Genomic DNA, 14,674 nt, shown 5'->3' with positions numbered 1-14,674 from the left:
CACCTTGAGAAAAAATTGAAAAAGTGTCAAATGGATCATTTATGTATGACTGTCAGCTATTTTTTTTGTAGGGTGGTTTGTTGGGGTTGTGTGTGGGCTGTTTATGTGTATGTTGACGTGTTGTTCATAAACACTGAAAACCTGTCCATTTAAGTCTATGATTCTATGAGTCTATGAATATGATGGTGCTTGCACTGCAAAAACACATCTACTTAAAACAAGTTAAATTCCCTTGTTTACAGTGTAAATCTACTAGAAATAAGTGTGCTTCAGGTAAATTTTATAAATAGTGGTCGCAAATAAGCCCAACAGACTTATTTTAAGCAATAAATAGCTGATTACAGCTACATTACCCCTACTTAATAATGCGACAGTTTTTCCTTGTAGCAATAGTACGACTTATATCTCTTCTTTATTTGGTCCTAATATGCACTACATTACCACAACAATAATAGTCCTTATGTTACCGGACCCTCGTCCATTGACAACTTAAATCTTTACTAAATACTTTAAAATACTCAACCTAAATCTAGTCATCATCTAAAGCGTGTAAAGGAACAATTTGTATTTGACGTGGTACTTAATAGCACTTAAATAATGAGCAATAGATATTCATTTAGACATATTGTTAAATTTTTCAAATTATAAATTAGAATGAATCTCATTTGCAAAGCGTGGCGGCTTTTATTTTGGTGTTGTGGTGCGCCACAATCTTTATTTGTAGGGGAAACCCTGCGTAATATTTACTTAAAGTAACTGAAATAATATGATGTATTCATCTGTTAACTATTCTATAACACTCAAAACAAGACACAAAATTTTTTTTACTCATTGTTTCAATGAGTTCAGACTAGGGCTAGAGCAAAAAAAAACATTTCCTGATTTGAAAATATAAGATAAATACACTTCAAAAAGTGTTAGTAATACTGCATTCGATAGTTTCCACTCTGTACATTCGTCATAACTTTCCCAGAAGTGAACAATGATAAATTCATCTATTTTGTCTTTTTTTCCTGTATTGTCTGACACTGAGTAAAAAAAAAAAAAAAATGTATTCGCCGCCTGACTGCATGCACCGAACCGTGATACCTATACCGTAATTACACTTTAGTAATGATATACAAAAATTAGCCTGAGTTACAGGGGTATGAAAAAGTATCTGAACCTTTTGGGATTTCTCACATTTCTGCATAAAATCACGATCAAATGTGATCTGATATTTGTCAAAATCACACAGATGAAAAAATAGTGTCTGCTTTAACTAAAACCACTCAAACATTTTTATATTCTAATGAGGATAGTATGCAAACAATGACAGAAAAAATAAGTAAGTGAACCATCACATTTAATATTTTGTGGCCCCCCTTTGGCAGCAATAACTTTAACCAGACGCTTCCTGTAGCTGCAGATCAGTCTGGCACATTGATCAGGACTAATCTTGGCCCATTCTTCTCTACAAAACTGCTCTAGCTAAGTCAGATTCCTGAGATGGTTGGCATGAATCGCTGTCTTTAGGTCATGCCACAGCATCTCAATGGGGTTCGAGTCTGGACTTTGACTTGGCCATTGCAGAACGTGTATTTTATTCTTCTGAAACTATTCTGAAGTTGATTTACTTCTGTATTTTGGAGCACTGTCTTATTGCAGCATCCATCCTCTTTTTAGCTTCAACTGTCTGACAGACAGCCTTGGGTTTTCCTGCAAAACATCCTGATAAACTTTGGAATTCATTCCACCATTCATTATTGCAGGTTGTCCAGGCCCCAAGGTAGCAAAACAGCCCCAAATCATGATGCTCACTCCACCATGCTTCACGGTGGGGATGAGGTGTCGATGTTGGTAAGTTGTTCATTTTTCCTCCACACATGAAGTTATGTTATGTGTTATTTTACCAAAACATCTGTGGAGTGCCATTTTGCGAACATTAAATGAGCAACACTGTTTTTTAGACAGCAGTGGCTTCCTCCATGGAGTCCTCCCATGAACACCATTCTTGACCATAGTTTTACATATAGTTGATGTGTGCACAGAGATATTGGACTGTGCCAGGGATATCTGTAAGTCTTGAGCAGACACTCCAGGGTTCTTTTTTTTAACCTATCTGAGTATTCTGCGCTGAACTCTTGGCGTCATCTTTGGTGGACGGCCACTCCTTGGGAGAGATGCAACAGTGCCAAACTCTTTCCATTTGTAGACACCTTCTCTGACTGTCGATTGATTAACATCCAGACTTTTAGAGATGATTTTGTATTCTTGCCCGGCTTTATACAAATCAACAATCTTTGATCGCAGGTCTTCAGATGATGCACATCAGACAATTCTTCTCATCAAGACATTTCTTACCAGGTGTGTGTTTTATAGTTGGCAGGACAGCTTTAAACCACTCATCAGTAATTGGGCAAACACCTGATTTTAAAATGTTTGGTAAAAATTGGTTTCAATTGCTCTTTAAGTCTCCTTAGGCAGAGTGTTCACTTACTGGTTTTTCCCTCTTCTGTCATTGTTTGCATGCTATACTCATTGAAATACAAAAACCTAGAAATGTTTGGGTGGTTTTAGTTAAAGCAGATACTGTATTTTCATCTGTGTGATTTTGACAAAGATCAGCTCACATTTGATGGTGATTTTACGCAGAAATGTGAGAAATTCCAAAAGGTTCAGATACTTTTTCATACCACTGTATCACCTTATTTTCATTATCTTTAATAGGGTATTAAGATTACCTTTGACAGGAGTCTGTTGCCATCATTGTCAAGTATGAAAACTGCTTTCACTGTGTAGAGGGAAGGTTCCTGCAAAGAAGCAGGATGTATACGTTTCACTTTGCAAATGGGTTCATCAAAACATGTCTTCAGTACAGCTGCTGTTTGTGCCATTTTCACATCTTAAAAAAAAATAAAAGCAGCATGACAATGTACGATCTGGTTACTAGGCGTGCACCATTCACAATTTCTTTTTTTTGCTGTTGTTCCATGTTCAGTCCAAATCCAGATGTGGATGTAATAATCTTTCATCTGTCCTTTTTCAGAGGAGTTTTATAGACCCGGGACAAAGTTCTGTTATGCACTGACTAGCACAGATTCACAGTCAGAGTGTATCACAGAACTTAGACCAGACACTTCAAACTTATTTGCAGCTTGTATTAAGTTTATCCTAAGAGGAATGAGCATGGAGATAACCATAAAATGAGGATGATGTTTCTCCCTTTCTTTATCATGTGTAGCACCTCGTGCGTAAAAGAGCAACAAATATAAAATGATTACTTCCATCACTGATATATATGGCACATTGTCATGCTAACATTTTCACACAGGATTTACACAGACATATCGCAGGAGGCAGGACTGGAGGTAGCAGAATATAATAGAATACAGTTATCTCGTGCTACTTGGCGCTTCACCTTTTGTGGATTCAGTGCATCGTGGGGTTTTAAAAAAAATCATCAAAAAATATGCATTGTTTCATGTTCAGGTGCGAAAATGTTTTGCAGCAAGATATAAATGACTCAGGGACTTTGTACAAACCCACAGGCACACATAATGGGTAATGAGTAGGGATGTCCCGATCAAATGACGTGATTGGAAATCGGACCGATCACGCCATTTTTCAGAGGATTGGAATCGGGTGAAAAGGATCAGGTTTTTAATTTTAAAAAATTGATTTATTTTTCTTCTTCATGCTCGTACAGCCTCTTACCCTCCTTCCCTGTTGCTTTTCTTGCTTACTAGTACAGCTGGAGTTTGGTCCTTAAAGTTAACGATGATTGACAGGTTTCTGGATCTGGCAAGAAAAAGGCTTGGTAGCTCTACGTTCCAGGGCACAGTTCACAGTTTCAGCAGTGTGAGCGTCAAATCGTAAGTGAATTAGAGTTGACTCACTCATTGAAGCAATTGATAAAGACAAGTATTTTTCTTCGTTATTCGTAAAAATAAGCATGGGTTTTCTCCAGGTTCCTGCCACATCCCAATAACAATGAATGGTATGCTGATTAAACACTCCAAATTGTCCGTCGGTGTAGGTGTGTGGGTGGATCCTTGTGTGTCTATATGTGCCCTGTGACAGGCTGGCAACCTGTAAAGGGTTTATCCCGCCTTCTTCCTCATAATGTTAATTTTTGCCAATATCGTTCAGGCCCAATTTATATATATTTTTTACTTTGGGCAGAAGTGCAGAATATGAAATAGGTGAGAAACCCAATGCCATTTTTGTTCTCTGCCAATTAGAGCCCATCGAAAGTGTTTATTTGATCCAAAATGACTGTCATCTTGTCCTTCAAAGCGCATGTTAGCAAATCTGAAGCCAAATTATTCATTGCCGAAAAGATTTTTTGTAATGCGTGTCATTTTAAAGCTATTCTTAGAATAGAATCTGAAGTATATGAGATTAACTACAGAAATCTAAATTATACATGTTGAACACGACGTGCTATTGTTTTGAAATGTTTACCGGAAGTATGTTCGCTAAGCCACTAACAGTAAGCTTAACACTCCGTTTAAAAAAAAGAAAAAAAGTGCACTTCTCTTTTTGTCATGCAAGTGGTGTCAGCAATAGATTTTTTTTTTTTTTTTGCATTGTTTGCAAATGCGGCGAGTTTTCATGTTTGAAGTGTCACATTTTAACCGCAATTTTGCGTTTTGGAGAAGACTGCCAATGTTTTATAGCAGGCTAAAGTGGTTGGTACATAGTCTTTTTTTTCATTAGCCCCAATGTAGCAATGCTAATGTTTTACAATGTTTAATATAGATGTGTTTCCTTTTATTGTATGTCTGAACCCTAATAGCGTACCGCACGAATGCTATTTTTAGACCGCAAGGCTGCATGACGTCACCGTAAACCGGTCCTTGTGACGGCTCTGGCCGTTTAATTATTGTTTTTTAAGACTCTTTCAGTCAGCTGATCGTCGACTCTGCCAGCTGGCTGCTTCCCCTCCCACTGTGACGAAAGCTGATTGACGCCGAACTGACCGACGACGTCGCCGCCGTTGATTGGCCACGAAAAAGGCCGCCAAGCTTGAAAAGTCAGACGCTGTCAACTGACAGCTGAGGTCCCATTTGACAGCATTCGTGGCGCGGTCCTCCTTGCCAGCTGTTTGCTCGCCATCCACTCTCGTGTGCTTTGAGCGCTAGTTTGACACACTTCCGCTTTTTCGGTGAGGTCTTTTGTGTTTTGCCACTATTGGATCATTTTTGTTCACCACTGTATATTAGAGCAGGGGTCCCCAACCTATTCCACTAAGGCACACTGTGGGTGCAGGATTTCATTCTTACCAAACAAGATGACAACACTTTTTCCCCAATCTGGTGTTTTACAAGTGCAATCAGTTGATTGCAGTCAGGTGTGGCTTGTTTTAACAGAAGCCTCATTGGTTCAACTGTCTCTGCTGGATCGGCTGGAACAAAAACCAGGACCCACAGTGTGCCTTGAGGACTGGGTTGAAAACCCCTGCATTAGAGCACTGAAGCAGTTGGGGTAAGCTGCCATTTCTGTTCAACCCGTTTTCTCCTGTTTTGTTTAGTGTAAGAAACTAGGTTAGTGGCTGTCTTTTCTTTTTTCTTTTTCACGATCAGAGTTTAGTGAACAGGTGGGGTTTAAGTGTAGAATGCTTTTGTTTGTTGTTTTGGCCTGGGCTAACCCTGAAGCCACGCTTCATCCACATTTTGTATATATTGTTCATTGCGAGTTTGACTGTGCAAATAAATTTGTGCCACTTGTAAACTTGTGTGGCTCGTTTTATGCTACGCCCTTAGCGAGCCATCCGTCCATGGGACGTAACAGTCCTAGAGATGACAATCTTGATCCATAGTCTGCCTGAAGAAGGTACGCCATTTTGATATTTTTACTTATTGTTTAGCTTGGCGTTTTACCGTGCTGCTTCTGTCTGACAATGAATGACCTGAAAATTTTTTAAATTTTACTTATACATCACAACAGTCATGAAGCCCTATTTTTCTAAAATACGGATATTTAAATAAATTAGCCATATTTGGCCTTGGTCTTTTTGTAGTAGGCCTGTTCATGACTACATGTAGTCCCTAGATTTAACAGCTTTACCTTTTCTGTTGTAAAGAAACAAGCTTAGTAATGAAAAAATTAAAACTTTTCGTTGGATGTCACTGAGTAGCATTTGCGATCGCTACACAAAAATAGCATTGTAAATTAACCCCAAGAACGGTCAGAGACGAAAGACAACCAGAGGATATAATATCTATGAAAGACAGGGCATATGGTGGTAAAGGATAGCTTGTTAAAAGGAGAATGTCATCGTCAGTGTCATAAGGCAATGCACACAAGAAAAAGGTGTCGATAAGAAGGCTACCTCTGGATCAGGTTGGCTCTCTATCCCGTCTTTTTCAGCTCTCGACAATCAAGCCATCTCTTTAACTGAAAATTTGTATGTTCTTCCACATCTTTACCAGTGAATTTGGCACCACGGACATCATTTTCAGACAGAATTGGTAGGGTCAGCTCAGTAAACATCTCTTTCGTACACTATTTACATTCATCTAGCATGAGGGACAAACGTGAGTTTGACCCCCCTTGCGACAGTTGCTAAGGTCATGATTATTAATGAGCAAAGGTAATGTGTCACGTGCGGTACGCTATTCTATGGTGTGTTGATGACCAATAAACATCTGTGAAAGGAACTGGGTCTCATGCAATCAATATGCACGCATGCCGAGTGCATTCAGCACACGCAAACACACGCATGCACAAATATATGCATGTGGCGATAAATCGCAGCGGGGAAAATTACCGCCCTCATTTTTATTTACCGTGCGATTTATTGCATATCGCGACGAGTTTACTCATGGTTTGCTTTTTTTTCCTCGTACACATGCGTTGCTTGGATCAAGGTGTACCTCACATGCCCAACAGGTTTAGAAAAATGAATCTATCACATATATTTATCCATAGACTTCCCTATAAGTTGACGAGACAACTCCCACTAACATTCCCCAAAGCCTTCCCGTTGGGGGCCGGCCCAAACAGCTGAGTTAGCTTTGACTACAATAAAGTCAAACACACGCTCCGTTCACGCCTGATTTAGGTGGAAACAGGACAAATTTTTTTACAGCATATAAGCAGGAAGGATTGTCTCAAAGAGTGATTTGGTCGAGGATTCAAGGTAATTGTTATATAAAAGAGCCCCACGCATGCACTTCCAACTTAAAAAGGTTTACAACGGTTGCCATGTTGTATCCATACAGTGGCATAAATTTACATTCAAATTATCAGGTAATTTTCGACTAACTGCCTGTTTTTGGGCAAAAAAAAGTCATTTAGACTTTTCTTTGCCCATACAATACAAAATTCGCCTTTTACGTGTTTTATTTTATGTAACTTTTCAATCTAAAAATGACGAGGGCCAAGACGTGCCTCCGTGCTGAGGCAATAGTAACATCGGAATTCAACCAAAATAAGTTGTGATTGTATATAGAAAAATGCTAATTCTGCCTTTTAGAGTAAAATCAAGATGATTCTGCAGGCTTTCCTCAAGTATTAAGTTTCTAATGTGAAAATTGAGTATCTGCTGAACACTTGCACTAAATAGAAAAAAATTTAGGTTGCTATTTTGGCCAAAAACTTATAAATGTTAAATATTGCTATTGATCCTGAAAATATAGGTGATTATCTCTGCATTTGGTGATTTTTGTGCACTAGCGTAAAATTTGAGAATTTTATAGCCATTTTAAGATTTGCTATACTTGTATGGAAAATAATTCATCGGGATTTTACTAGGAAACGACTTTGAATTTTTTAATGTCGTTGCTCATGGAGACTCATATATGCCTAAGGGGGGTGCCTGTTTTGGTTGTAGGTCGCCAGCGGCTTTGATTTTTTTTTACTTTTAAGTTTTTGAAAATAGGCCCCCTACGGATCGGCCCTGAACCCGTCAACTGATAGTGAAGTCTATGATCTATCTATCACGTGAATCTATTATACATGCCGTCAACACTCAAGAGAAAGTGACGTTAGTAGTTCGCACATGCGCAGTCGCAAGCCGTTGTGATCCAGTAGCCCGTCGTGATCAGGTAGTGATACACCCCCATATAGCAGACCGACACTGAATAAACGTTGATTTTCCATCAAATTCATTAGTATGGTTGACATCGAAATTTTCGACATCATGTGATGTTGAAACAATATTGTTCTAGTATGTCAGGTGATGGTTGGGTTAAGATTGTTTTATAGTTGATGAACTAACGTTGACAAATAGTTGATTTATGATTGACCGGAAAATATGATTGAATTATCGATATGCGGGCGTTTTGGTCAAAAACATAACATTGATTCAGCGTTGTTCCAATATTATAGATAATCGAAATGACGTTTAGGTTTTGAAAGGATTTCAATGTTGAATCAACATTAATTGAGGGTGCAAAAATGACGTGGATTCAACGATATAAGATCGAAAGCGGAATGTTAATCCAACATCTTTTCAACGTCGGTCTGCTATCTGAGTCTGCGTAAAATGAGGGAATAAGAATTACAATGGAATAGTATTTTTTGGGGGGGGGGTGACCAGAATGGTTACCATCAGGAATGAGTCCATCAGTGACAGCACATGTGGGACGATTTGGAGATAAAGTCAAGAGTTGATTGTCACGATTTTTAAAAATATATATTTTTGTTATTATATTGAATTAGAGAGAGCAAGCGTGAAAGCGCGAAAGGGAGAGAGTGAGAGCGAGAGAAACAGTGGACGTGGCACCTACACTGCTCAACACGTCAATTGTACACAAGCAGTCAATGAAGTGGCTTATTGTCATAAGTAACACTGCCACGAACATCAACGCGTATTGGCTGTGTGTTTATTCTTAACAAGGAAGTTAAAGCTTTGAATACGATATCGGGTCACCCACAATGGTGTAAAGGAGTACAACACACCGTCACATAAGTTGTTGATAGGGATGTATTGGCAGTAGCAACGCTCTTATGTGCGCAAAGAATTAAGCAACACAAAAATGAAATATCTATCCCATTAAATAGAAAAAACACCCAGGGGGAAAAAATACTATCTATATATATATACACTGTAACTCAATATAAGCCGTATATTGCCTGCCAACCACAGCTGCCATGAGGAAATAAACAAGACACAACACCGCAATAGCATGAAAATTATGACTAACAGTCCTAGGTGAAAGTAAAAGACGTTTTTTGACGTCCTTTAAACGCCGGAGAAGCTCACCAGAGACGTGGAATCCATTGCCAAAGCACTCTTTCGTTCGATATGTTGACGTGGACACATCTGAGCTGTCACACCGCCTAGCATAGGGCTATTCCAGTCTATTTTTCCCCCTGGTAGAGCCGCCCTGGCTCGATCACGCTGCAGCCAACCAAATACAACCATATGCGCACAGAGTTCAACAGAGGGCGCTCAACACTATCTATCTATCTATCTATCTATCTATCTATCTATCTATCTATCTATCTATCTATCTATCTATCTATCTATCTATCTATCTATCTATCTATCTATCTATCTATCTATCTATCTATCTATCTATCTATCTATCTATCTATCTATCTATCTATCTATCTATCTATCTATCTATCTATCTATCTATCTATCTATCTATCTGTCTATCTATCTATCTATCTATCTATACAGTATGTATACATACTGTATATGCATACAAGTATGTATGTAGGAATGTATGGATGTATTGGATCAGGCTAGATGTCTTAAGATGGAGTCTGCTGTGTAACTTACGGCGGCCATCTTGTAACAGAAGACTTCTCTGGCAGTCTTGATTGTAGGGGACCTGAGGTGAGTGATTTACTGAACCGATATACTTCAACAAGCAGTCAACAACAACAACGACAAACAGTCCGATTCATAACAAACCGTATTATAGTGGCGATAATCTGATGTTGAAATCCACACACACACAAAAAAAGGTACGCAGTAAACTTACTGCACTTTTGACATTGAGTAAGTTGAAATTTATATGCCCACACTGGCTCTCAGCCAAAATATATTGGGGAGACTGGGGCAATGTGAGACATTTTTACATTTCTTCTCCTCCAAGCAAGCTAAAACAACAAAGCAGTAAAGTTTACATATTTCCTATTAATTTAGAATGTTTCTTAGCAGTGAACATTATCTGAATGTACTCAGGATTAATAGTATTGAAAATATAACTAATTTTTAATAATTGGCATTGTGTCGTACTTTACCCAATTTTAAGTGCAAACTGAGACAGACTAGAAAAGTGAACAGGCTAAAGTGAACCAATGAGGAGTAAGCTGATTCAGTTACTTTTTCCATCTTAATATCAAAAATAATAATTCCTATCATATATAATCATAATATCCTATCATATATAATATATCATATAATCCTAACAGGTCTTCGTTTCATTTCGGCTTTTCCGTTCAGGGGTTGCCACAGCGAATCACTTGACTCCATCTAACCCTGTACTCTGCATATTCTGCTCTTACACCAACTACCTTCACGTCCTCTTACATAAACCTCCTCTTTGGTGGTCGTCTAGACCACCAAAGAGGAGGTCCTTTTGCCAATATACTTACTATGTCTCCTCTGGACGCGCCCAAACCACCTCAGTCTGGCCTCTTTGACTTCTTAAAGTTTCTCTAACATGTTCTGTCCCTCTGATATTCTCATTCCTGAGCCTATCCATCCTGATCTTTCCCAAAGACAGCTTCAGCATCTTCATCTCATCCACCTCCAGCTCTGCCTCCTGTGTTTTTCCTCAGTGGCGCTGTCTCCAGACTAAACAACATCGCTGGTCTCACCACAGTTGCACTCAGAGACTCTGTCTTGCTACGGCTAACCTTCATTCCCCTCCTTTCCAGGGCACCTCCACACTTTTAGTTTCTCCTCCACCTGTTTCCCGTTCTCACTATAGATCACAATGTCATCTGCAAACATCATAGTCCACTGAGATTCCAGTCTAACCTCTTCTGTCATCCTGTCCATTACCATAGTGTACAAAAAGGGGCTCAGAGCTGATCCCTGATGTTGTCCCACCTCCACTTTGAGCTCGACAAATCAGAATGAATGTCAGAATAGTAACAGCGTCCTCGAGTTTGGTCGATTGAACACAATTTTTAAACACCTGTACGCAACTCAAGATCTACTACACGAAAATAGAATATCATACATCATAACTAGGGGTGTAACGGTACACAAAAATCTCGGTTCCGTACGTACCTCGGTTTTGAGGTCACGGTTCGGTTCATTTTCGGTCCAGTAAGAAAACAAAATGCAAAATATAAATGTGCTAGTTGTTTATTACACACCTTTGTACTTTCAATAATAGGAACATTAGCCTATACAAAGCTAGAATTATGCTCAAAAAGTAGCGGGTATTTAAAGATAATCCATCAACAATTTGCCCTTCAGACCCCGCGTATTGGTCAGCTTTCTTTCTGAAAGAAGAAAAAAGAAGAACTGTGCTAAAGAGAAAAGCAATCCCAATGACAAAGATTTTACCATGTATTTTACAAATGAAATGCCTCAATGAATCATTTTTTCCCCTTATGAACGGTTTTCAAAAGCTTTATTGGTGGATTTTCTCAAGTTAAAGCGCCACACAGAAATTAATAAATTTAATTGTGTAAGCAGGATCTGTGTATTATTCTTATTATTTAATCACAGGTGTTTTAGCTCATTTCAATTTATTTTATTTAAATGGGCTATTATTTATTTTATTATGTGTTTATATTTTACAAATGTGATGAAGTATTCATTTATATTGTATATTTTATGTTGTATAACTTTAGAATATTAGTTCCTACTTGTTTTGTTGTGGCAGGAGGGTTTTGTATTGAACACGGGGCCGGGTTGGTTGTTATTATAGCAGAGAAGACAGCAGTAAATCAACAAAGACGAGTCAACTGTGCCCCGATCTACCACTCAAGAGATCTGATGGACTCAAAAAGTGGGTTACGATTGCATATTAGTTTGAAAATCGACCGGATCCACCGTATTTTTACACGAGTGACTTCCGGTCTGCCCGATCCTAGCTACCGGTAGTAGTATTGACGCAGGAGGGTTGCGTCTCGCGTCAAATAATTAACTCTGCCGTTCTTTTCGCGTGCGTCGTGGTGAGCCGCTTCTGGGACGCGTCTAACACGCGGCCGCACAACGGCTGGTGTGCATTGGCCGATTGACTTTAACGCCCGCGTTTCACTGCGTTCTCGCGGCGGCCACGTTGTCGCGCCGTTGACATTTCTGGGTTATACTGTCCTACCGTGTTGGTCCTCATTATAGTACAGAAGACGGAGTAAATATAATCTACACAAAGAAATTGTAACCCGATCGACTCACAGCCTCAAAAAATAAGGGTTACATTACGTCAGAAACTCATTCGGTACACCTCCGTTCTGAACCGAGCACCACGTACCGAAATGGTTCAATACAAATACATGTACCGTTACACCTTTAATCATAACATAATATGAAAAAATTACCCATGGCCATATCTGTTTTCTGGATCACTCCTTTCATCTTCAGAACTCTCTTCATCGGATATCAATCTCCTTAGAGCTGCCTACAACAATTTTCTTTTAGGTTTTCTTTTTCGGGTTGGTCTTTTCGATGCAACTTTGACTTTTCCCAACCAATTTCTGATTAGGACCATGTGGCATATCTGAGTCAGCTGACCAGGCTTATCCAGGTGGACCATGTGCAGTGGATAGATCAGTGAATTGTCTGAAGCGAGTTGTTAATCTGCAGGTGGATCATCTGCATGGGTGGGCCATTCAAATCTTCTGCAGCCTGTCTGACACCATGGATGGTGCAAATACTTTATCAGAGAAAATTCAGTTGATCTAAAAATTAAGATGTGATGTTGTGTTGTGTCACTGCTGACATGAAGGAGTGAAGTGAGACATCTCACTTTACCCCACATCATTTGCCTCATTTTCCCCATCGCCACAATTTTGTTTAAAAAAAAAAAAAAAAAAAACTGCCCTAGCAACACAGGCTAATCTTAAGCTAGCATCACCACATGGTTGTATATGTTGTTAGTTCATCAACATGTGTAATAAAATATTTTCAACCTAAATCAATTTGCTTTGGCACAACAGATAATTAATAAGTTGACGGAAAGAAAATTTACTTTTACATGCAAAAAATATATTTTTTGTGGAAAAAACATGTTTACCACAGGAGGAGGAGGATGAAGGTGAATTGGTAGGGCTTGAAAACATGATAACAAATGCTTCCTCACATTACTCCAGTCCCCCCTGCGTATAAGGGGTGGTACTTGATCAAAAATATTTATTTAATTAGAGGCATTATAATTACTTAAGTTTGATTCATCGAATTTTAATCGTGTAGCAATGTTTGTCCCATTTTTTAAATCAATGACTTGAATATGTAATCAATTGTGTTTCAATACAAACCAATTAAGAAACTATTAACTGGACAAAAACCTAAAAAAAATGTGAAGTTGAAGCCATATTAAGACATTTAAATGGTTGAAAAAACAAACCGGGCATAAAGTGAACACCAAGTAAACTTACCAAAAATAATTTTGTTCTTTTGTTGGTCCACAACCTTTTTTCCCACCATGAAAGATTGTCATGTTAAAAGATCTTAACATAATTTTTTTTAACAAGTTGGCTAATAGTGTACTGTTCTTGGTAAATTATGTAAAGACAAGCACATTCAAGGGTAGACTGGCATACGGGAATACCGGGAATTTCCCCGATGGACCGGTGGGCCTATGGTCAAATGAGTGGACCCTAAAACTGGCGCACCCGCATAATCCAAGCATTACTGTAAAGGCAGCGAGCAGCAAGGCAGTTGACTCGTGTTGTTCCCAACTCATGAAAACACTCCCAACACTCTAAATTATATAACGCCACCACTGTCGTCATTTAAAAATGAAATACAGTGGGGCAAATAAGTATTTAGTCAACTACTAATTGTGCAAGTTCTCCCACTTGAAAATATTAGAGAGGCCTGTAATTGTCAACGTGGTTAGACCTCAACCATGAGATACAGAATGTGGGGGGAAAAAAAACAGCTAATCACATTGTTTGATTTTTAAATAATTTATTTGCAAATCATGGTGGATAATAAGTATTTGGTCTATACCAAAAGTTCATCTCAATACTTTGTTATGTACCCTTTGTTGGCAATAACGGAGGCCGAACATTTTCTGTAACTCTTCACAAGCTTTTCACACACTGTTACTGGTATTTTGGCCCATTCCTACATGCAGATCTCCTCTAGAGCAGTTATGTTTTGGGGCTGTCGTTGGGCAACATGGACTTTCAACTCCCTCCTCACCCCATGGCGTCAAAATGATAACAAGAACAGGGAGCAAAAATCCCAGAACCACACGGGGGGGACCTTGTGAATGACTTACAGAGAGCTGGGACCACAGTAACAAAGGCTGCTATCAGTAACACAATGCGCCGCCAGGGACTCAAATCCTGCACTGCCAGACGTGTCCCCCTGCTGAACAAAGTACACGTCCAGGCCTGTCTGCGGTTCACGAGAGAGCATTTGGATGATCCAGAAGAGGACTGAGAGAATGTGTAATGGTCAGATGAAACCAAAATAGAACTTTTTGGTAGAAACACAGGTTCTCTTGTTTGGAGGAAAAAGAATACTGAATTGCACCATACCCACTGTGAAGCAGGGGGGTGGAAACATCATGCTTTGGGGCTGTTTTACTGCAAAGGGACC

General features: G+C 39.0%; 1 protein-coding gene across 1 annotated transcript in view; it reads right to left on the bottom strand.

The window, feature by feature from the left end:
- The window catches only part of LOC130904492 (coatomer subunit zeta-1-like), a 40,709-nt gene extending 31,327 nt beyond the window's left edge, over nucleotides 1-9,382 (bottom strand). Inside the window, exons 1-2 of the mRNA XM_057817276.1 lie at nucleotides 9,194-9,382; nucleotides 2,724-2,792 (exon numbers count right to left, since the gene is read on the bottom strand). Of these exons, the coding sequence (XP_057673259.1) occupies nucleotides 2,724-2,792; nucleotides 9,194-9,355 (231 nt within the window). The 5' untranslated portion in view covers nucleotides 9,356-9,382. The remainder of the gene's footprint in view (nucleotides 1-2,723; nucleotides 2,793-9,193) is intronic.
- Nucleotides 9,383-14,674: the final 5,292 nt, after the last annotated feature.

Source organism: Corythoichthys intestinalis, chromosome 16, assembly GCF_030265065.1.
Source record: "Corythoichthys intestinalis isolate RoL2023-P3 chromosome 16, ASM3026506v1, whole genome shotgun sequence".
Taxonomy (NCBI): Eukaryota; Metazoa; Chordata; class Actinopteri; order Syngnathiformes; family Syngnathidae; genus Corythoichthys; species Corythoichthys intestinalis.
This window is presented reverse-complemented; position numbering and strand designations above follow the sequence as displayed.